General features: G+C 43.0%; 1 protein-coding gene across 1 annotated transcript; it reads left to right on the forward strand.

Annotated features, from left to right (window-relative positions):
• Nucleotides 1–3,624: 3,624 nt before the first annotated feature.
• On the forward strand, nt 3,625–6,646 carry LOC122033589 (50S ribosomal protein L7/L12-like). Its single transcript, XM_042592651.1, has one exon. The coding sequence runs from the start codon at nt 3,684–3,686 to the stop codon at nt 4,299–4,301; it is 618 nt and encodes a 205-aa protein (XP_042448585.1). The 5' UTR covers nt 3,625–3,683; the 3' UTR covers nt 4,302–6,646.
• The last annotated feature ends 800 nt before the right edge of the window (nt 6,647–7,446 follow it).

Consider the following 7,446-nt stretch of genomic DNA (forward strand, 5'->3'; position numbering starts at 1 on the left):
AAGTAAATGTTAAACTATGTTATATACTAAAATCTCCAACCAAACAAGTTTTTATTATATTACTTAGGACTGAACCAAAGACATAGAGGTACCCTTAGGATTTTCCTCCACCTACGCTACCAATCAATTTAAGTGTCGTCGCCCCTTAGGCGTGTTTGCCGGGTTATCACGACAACCTTAGTTGGTTATCAACGACAATCTTGTTTGGTTTAAGTAATTGGTGATTCCCCTGTGAATGTGAACATCTCACCACACGCCAATTAGAATAGAACTAGGAATCGTAACCTTGAAACCTTAGGTTTTCACTATCTCGGTTGGTCAATATTTTTTTCCAAAATTACCCTTCAAGAGGAGAGACGAGTAGATGTCGATCATGGCTATCATTTGCCTTCTCTCCCCTTCTCGAGCTCGCACTGCTCGCTTGCGGGAGATGGCGACCGGCTTGCGAGGAAAAGAGACACGCCTATTAAGCTTATGAGAAGGTGCTTGGCCGATTAACCCAAGTAATGGAAGTCTTTAAATGCCTCGCATCCGGACAGGCAGCCTCAAGCATCGCCGTGTTTCATGAGCTGCCCTACAAGCTTGCAAATAATTCAATAGAGACACCAAAGCTTGTACCATACGAGGATCGTGACGAGGACGCCGATAAGAGATCCTAGGCTAGGTGATCTCAAAGCTGGAGCCTCTGGAGGGAGTAGAGCCATGACATCCCCAAAAAAGAACCTGGAACAACAATGTGGCAAGAAGGCGGCAATCTTCATGCACCACCTCGAATTGCACAAAACATACACATCATTCAACAACCAAAGGTTTTCCAGCTGCACGAAGCCTCACCAAAATATCCAAAAGAGAAGGAACAGACCACGAGCTTAGGAAGCCGACCTTCACATGTTGTTTCCTCCTCAACCTCCGCTCTACTTGAGAGTGCTTGGACCTTTAAAAAACGCAGTAGTTCGAGAACCCCAACCCAATCCATGAAGTCACCGTTCGGCCACGAGAAGACCCTGAATTGCCCAATGCTCCGGCGGAGCCCGGACGCAGGAAGAAATTCTAACAAGATCGGGGAGGCAAAGAATCGATCGAGACCGGCGAAGCAAGCGATCTTGAGGGAGAGCTCTTGGGCGCAGCCAAGAACAAGCAAAGCGAGGACGAATGGAAATGGAGACTAAGGACGAGGAATGATGCGCCGAGTTCGCTTTCATCAAGAAAACCCTACTCCGGGTCGGTCCGCTACCGGGACATGTTTCCAAGAAGGGGAGCTGAGGTCACAGCTAACGCTAAGAGGAGTCGAGATCATGTTAAAACGTTTTCCATGGGTTTGTTATCCCAAGGGTAAATTAGTAAATATAAAACTAAATAATCGGATCGAGACCTCGATGAAGCAAGCGATCTTGAGGGAGAGCTCTCTTGGGCAGTGCAGTCAAGAACAAGCAAAGCGAGGACGCGAATGGAAATGGAGACGAAGGTATGAGGAATGATGCAGTCGAGTTTGCTCATCAAGAAAACCCTAATTCTGGCTGGTCCGCGCCGATGGCTTTGAGAAGGGGAGCGAGGCCTGTAGGCGAACGTGGAAGAAGAGTCGAGACGCGAATGTTAAAAACTTTTTCTGTGGGTTTGTTATCCCAAGGGTAAATTAGTAAATGTAAAACTAAATAATTGTATAATCTTAGTTGAACCAAACACCTAGTAAGTTATGTTGTATTCCCATATAACCAAGATTATAATAGATGATGACTTGAACCAAACGCACCCTTAGGATTTTCCTCCACCTAGAGTTATCACCCCTGCACATCCATGCGTGAAAAAGAGTCTCTCTCCATGCATTTGTTCACAATCTCAATGTATATGAATCAATATAAACCAACAAAAATGTCTTGAAACTTCCAATGTGGAACTAAAGTTTCATTCACAATGGAGCATCTTTTCTATTCCATTTCTTCTCCATTCACTTATTCAACAAATTGTTGCCTTTATTATGGAACGAAAGCAACAAGATCAATTTGATTCAGTCTTCTCATCAAACACTTTTACAATTCAAATAAGAAACGAATGAAAAGAACATAAACAATGAGATGGAGGCACATGTATCCAGAACCCAATCTGGCCGACGAAGCTAGTGGCCATTTGGGCACGGTCCGCCATTGTTGCCGGAGCTGTCGGAGCAACCCGACAAGTTTCTGTGGCTAGAACTCAAAACCTTAACTGAATTGCTGTTCCTCCTTAGCATGAGTTGGAAGTGAAGGATTCTCTATTGAAAACAGAGTTCCAGTCTGAAAGTTTTTCTCTGGTTCGAGCCCAATTTGTTAGGTTCTCAAAGACGATACTTGGAAGTGCATTACTGAAACTGAGGTGCATGCATACTCCAAAGGGTTCGAAAGAGTTGAACTGGAAGAAACTTGGAAGAAACATGAGAAGAAACTTGGAAGAAACAAGAGTTTGATTCAAAAAATGATGTTTTTGACTAATGTAAATGAGATGTCAAGAACCTGGAATTGGTCAGAAATGCAAGGTTAGAGTGGAAATAGCAACAACCAACCAAGTCAGAGTTAACAATTTTTTTAAAATTTAATTCTCCTGGTCAATTTTGCACAAACAAAAATTTGGTCAACTCCCGCAAAATCGTCTTGCTGACTAAGACTGAGGGTCAACTGATCTAATAATGATGGAGTAGAATCCGCGTTTACAAGTCAAAGCCACCACCTTTAAGTTCCTACCTCCTTCCATTCAATCGATCATCCCTCTCTCTCTCTTCTTCTACGCACTTCTCACTGATCGATCAAGGAAAATTAGCATCTAAGAGCGAGAGCGATCCGATTGGTCATGGATCAAGAAATCGTTCCGATCAAGTTCTACCGAGGCATAAACTCCTACTGGAGGAGTAGAAGGTACCAAAAACTGGAGAGCTCGGCTCCGGGGAAGAGGTCGATGTCAACACGGCTCGGCAGTGCGGGAGGCAGCGGCCGTTGGTTCACGCGGCTTCGGCGGCGGATCGGCAAGACCCGTTTCCGGGTCCGGATCCCGTCCCCGGTCAAGATCGTGGCCCGGATCCGAGACGCATACGTGGAGTGGATGCTGTCGGCCGCCGGGAAGGCTCCGGCGGCGCTTAGCGGGTCAGATGCCTGGACGAAACGGATCCCCAAGTCCGGACCCGCGAAGACCAGCTCCAGCGCGTTCGAGCGCAGGTTGATGTTCGAGATCTACAACTCGCTCGTCGTCGCGGGAGAGATCAGATCAAAATGAATCAGTAAAAACAAATAGATTGTTTTAAAAATGTAGGATCTGTATCTGTTAATTAAAACTATTAATTACAATAATATGTAATGAAACGTTTTGAGTAAATTTAGTGTCGGAGGAATTTATTTATGTGCGTTTAATATATAAAATTAATTAAATAAATATTCAATTTGAAATTATAAAATTATCCGTAAATAATATTTATGAATAAAATTCATAAACTATATTTATCTTCTTATTAATAAAATGAAACTATATTTAGACCGATTTAATTTAATTAGATTATCTTATAAATAAATTTAAATAATATTTAGTTTAGTTTGCTCGTTTACGGCCCCATGCTTTTGGACCGGTTGGATCGAGTTGGCTTGAAGGCTTAGTTTGGCTAACAAAACCGGGTTACGAAGCCCTAGCAGTCGTTGGCTAGTCTCCAAGCCAGATAGGGATCGATGAGCTCTCTACTTCGATCGGGCGGCCACCCCCGTCTCCTCTCCGCCGCCTCTTCCTTCCCGTTCCTCCGCCGCTTCTCCGCTGCGGCTCCAGCGGCCAAAGATGACTGTGGAGACCTCGAGCCCGTCGACCAGCGGAGGCTTCCTGCGGACTACGACCCCGCCACCTTCGATCCTTCCGCGCCGCAACGGAGCCCGCCGTCTGATCGGGTTTGGAGGCTCGTCGACCAGGTCGCCGCGCTTTCCCTCGCCGAGGTCGCTGAGCTATCCGTCATACTCCGGGATAAGATGGGGATGAAAGAGCCCCCGGCTATCGGCATCGCCAACGCCGGGGCTGGCGGGGCCGGCGGATCGGCTGGGGGTGCGGCGGCGGATGGGAAGGAGGAGGCTAAGAAGCAGGAGAAGACGGTGTTCGAGCTTAGGTTGGACTCTTACGATGCTGCTTCCAAGATCAAGGTGATCAAGGAGGTCAGGGGATTTACAGATTTGGGGCTGAAGGAGGCGAAAGAATTGGTGGAGAAGGCACCAGCGGTGATTAAGAAGGGGCTCTCAAAGGAGGAAGCCGAGCAGATCATTGAGAAGATGAAGGCCGTTGGTGCTAAGGTTGTCATGGAATGATAAAGAAAGTGAGTTTCTCTCGCGCATCAATTGTGCAATTCTTCAATTCATTACGGAGAAGGATATATGTGCAAATTCGGTGCAAAGTTGGAATTTTTATCTCTTGATAACAAATTTGTTTCTGATAGTCTCAGTTATGGGAGTTTGAAGAAGAAAGAGATGGTTTTTAATATAAACTAGGAACATGGAAGCATTGGGAGGTATCTCCGAACCCTCTAATTATGCTTCTGTGTAGATTCACATTGTTTTGGGAGCACAAGTGGTCGTGCTTGATGGAACACTATGTAAGGGAAACTGACACTTTCAATTTCACACTGAAGACTATGACAGTGATGATACTAGGCCATCTTTTGCTTCATTAAGCTGTAACATTGATTGCAAAATAAATTGGACATATGCCCCCCAACCAGTTTCTAGATGTTGAAAACTGCTTCAACTTAACCTCCATATTTGAATATGACTCATGCAAATCCATAGTTCTGAATAAAACATTACAAGAAACATCTATATGTTGATATGAACATGAAATTCACATGTTTGAATAATTATGTTTATCTATGTTATATTTTTGTTCTGAAAATGTTTTTGACTTATCTAGATGATTTTTCAAGTTCATTTTAGGAAGAGTTTCATATAGAGACTAAAGGAGCCTTTGTTTGCCCATTTAATCAATTAGTGGCCTTGTTGGGATACTTTCCATCTGTAAATTTTTCTTTGCTTTGCTGTGGACAATTTTGAGTAGAATATACTTGAAGTTTGGTCTGGTATTCTCTAGCTGCTATTCAATTATGTTGCACACTTGTTTCAGTTTTCTTTCTTTTCCTTACATAATTAGGTCGCAACTTTTAAGTTTGTGACAATTTATTGGATAATCTCTTAGAATTGTTTTGCACCGGCACTTAGGCTCTCACTAGTCACTAACATTTTCGGTATAGATAGGTTGGTGTAAATGGTCCATTCCCTGCAACGTTGTTGACATGGTTTTGTTCCCCATGGGTGCCAATCCTTATAGACTTACCTTTTTTGGCCATAATGATAGATTTCCTTTTGGATGAGAAAATTGGAACTTTTTTCATGTTAGCTATTTGTAAGTTCATTTTCATGTTAGAACAACTGCCACATTTGCCACAGTTTCTTATGGGAATGCATATTCTCCCAACCTTAAAAACAAGAAAAGCTAATTACTAATTATGATTGCCACAGAGCACATTTAGAACACATAGCCTACATATTCATCAGGTTAAGAACTAATTCCAATTCTTCGTAGTCCATACAGTCTTATAAGGAAAATAAGTATAAAAAAGCCTCATTGTTATTTTGAGCAGGCGAAGGATGTGGACTAGTGTTTCCCAAAAGTTTTTCTATCAGCCTAGTTTTCGTGCAATTTACTTGAAACAATTTGTTGGGTAACTATTACTATTATGTTGAGAAAATTCCCATGAACAATTAGAAAATTTTGCTAATACATGCCTCTACCTCATACTCTAAGGGATCCACTTTGTTTTTTTGTCAGTGTCACCTGATAAAACAAAAGAAATGTCCTTTGCTTAGTATCATTATTTTTTATTAAAGAATCCACAAGTTACAGAAATGTTGGATGTTCTTCGGAACTTAGCTAAAAGTGTTGCATTTTATTTGTCGTCCACCAGCCTTTACTTAATTTTATCTTCTATTATCTCTCCTGTTGTCGTCATTATCATAACTGTTTAGGTAGTTGACAAGAAGAACGACCTAGTTTTGAGAGTTTTCGCCTGCCATAGTGTCAAAAAGGTGATAAGACTTGCCCCGTGAGCCCTTCCAAGACCGTCTCAAGTGGCAAAAGGAGAAATCGTTCGCCCCCAGCGCCCCCGCTGCATCCGATCCAAGGTCATCACGAAGGAAATAAATCACAGCATCCTGAGCGAGCATGTGACAGGTGGGGTGAGTTGCACAGGGACCGAGGATTTACGCCCCGACTACCTTGAGTTTCGACGCCCTTCCAAGACCGTCTCAAGCACATTGGAAGGGAGTAAATCACAGGAGTCATTTGGTCAGGTGATAAGACTTGCCCCGTGAGCCCTTTCAAGACCGTCTCAAGCACATTGGAAGGGAGTAAATCACAGGAGTCATTTGGTCAGCCGAGCGGCCTCCTAGGTGAGAGGGCCTAGCACAGGATAAACCCATGATTCAAACCCAAAACCTATTGTGGTAAATTCTCATCCGAGTATCAACTCGGTTATGTCTATGGGGGTGTGTTATTGGGGGTGTGTTATTGTCTGTCATAACTGAATAGAAGGAAGTCTAGGCTCTGGAGGCTTTCCTATGAATGGTTTATGACATGGGATAGATCAATAGTTTGCCAATTACTAATTGGGCATCAAAACCTGAATTGATTCTGGAAACCTCGCAATAGAAATTAATAAACTTTTTACATGTTCAACAAATTCACACACAAAAAAAGTAAGAAGACTATTTCAAGGGTTATGTCACGGTAGGAAAACAAAGCAAGGTCTGTGCTAAATATTCATTACACAGTCTAATGTTTTGTATGAAGACTTGCAAAGAATTTTTAGGCTCTGGTAGCAACTTCTCCTTCTGGGTGATAGAAAAGCATCTCCTCCCACATCATCTCTTTGATCGCATCTTCCTTGACATCGTCATCAAAACCAAGATCGATGGGGTCATTAGCATCAGGATCAAGCAGGGGGTCGTAGAGTGAAGCCATATAAGGATGCTACAGCGCCTTAGTGACATCGATTCTCTTTGATGGATCAAAAACTAACATCTTCTTCAGCAAGTCGATGGCCAAGGGATTGGTATTGGGGTATATGCTAGCGAAATGAACGGCTAGATTCTGTGGTAGTGATTTGATGTACATGCGAGCATGTTCATTGCCAATGAAGTTGAGATCAGCATTGCCCTTTAACGCCAAGAACATTGACAATGCGCTCGAGCTGGTTTATATCGTCAATGCTAGGAAAGAGAGGTCTGCGCCCAAGTAGCTTAGCTAAATGCAACCGGCAGATCATATATCAATGGAAGTATTGTATCTATCTGAGCAAACAAGCAGCTCTAGTGCTCGATACCATTGAGTAACAATATATGAACTCATTCCTCTGCCACTCTGAGTCATGAAACGAGCTAATCAGAAATCACCAATCTTGAG

This window comes from Zingiber officinale, chromosome 11B, assembly GCF_018446385.1.
Source record: "Zingiber officinale cultivar Zhangliang chromosome 11B, Zo_v1.1, whole genome shotgun sequence".
NCBI classification, from domain to species: domain Eukaryota; kingdom Viridiplantae; phylum Streptophyta; class Magnoliopsida; order Zingiberales; family Zingiberaceae; genus Zingiber; species Zingiber officinale.

Coding starts and splice junctions, on each gene's coding strand:
- LOC122033589 (XM_042592651.1), top strand. CDS start 3,684: ATGAGCTCTCTACTTCGATCGGGCGGCCACCCCCGTCTCCTCTCCGCC.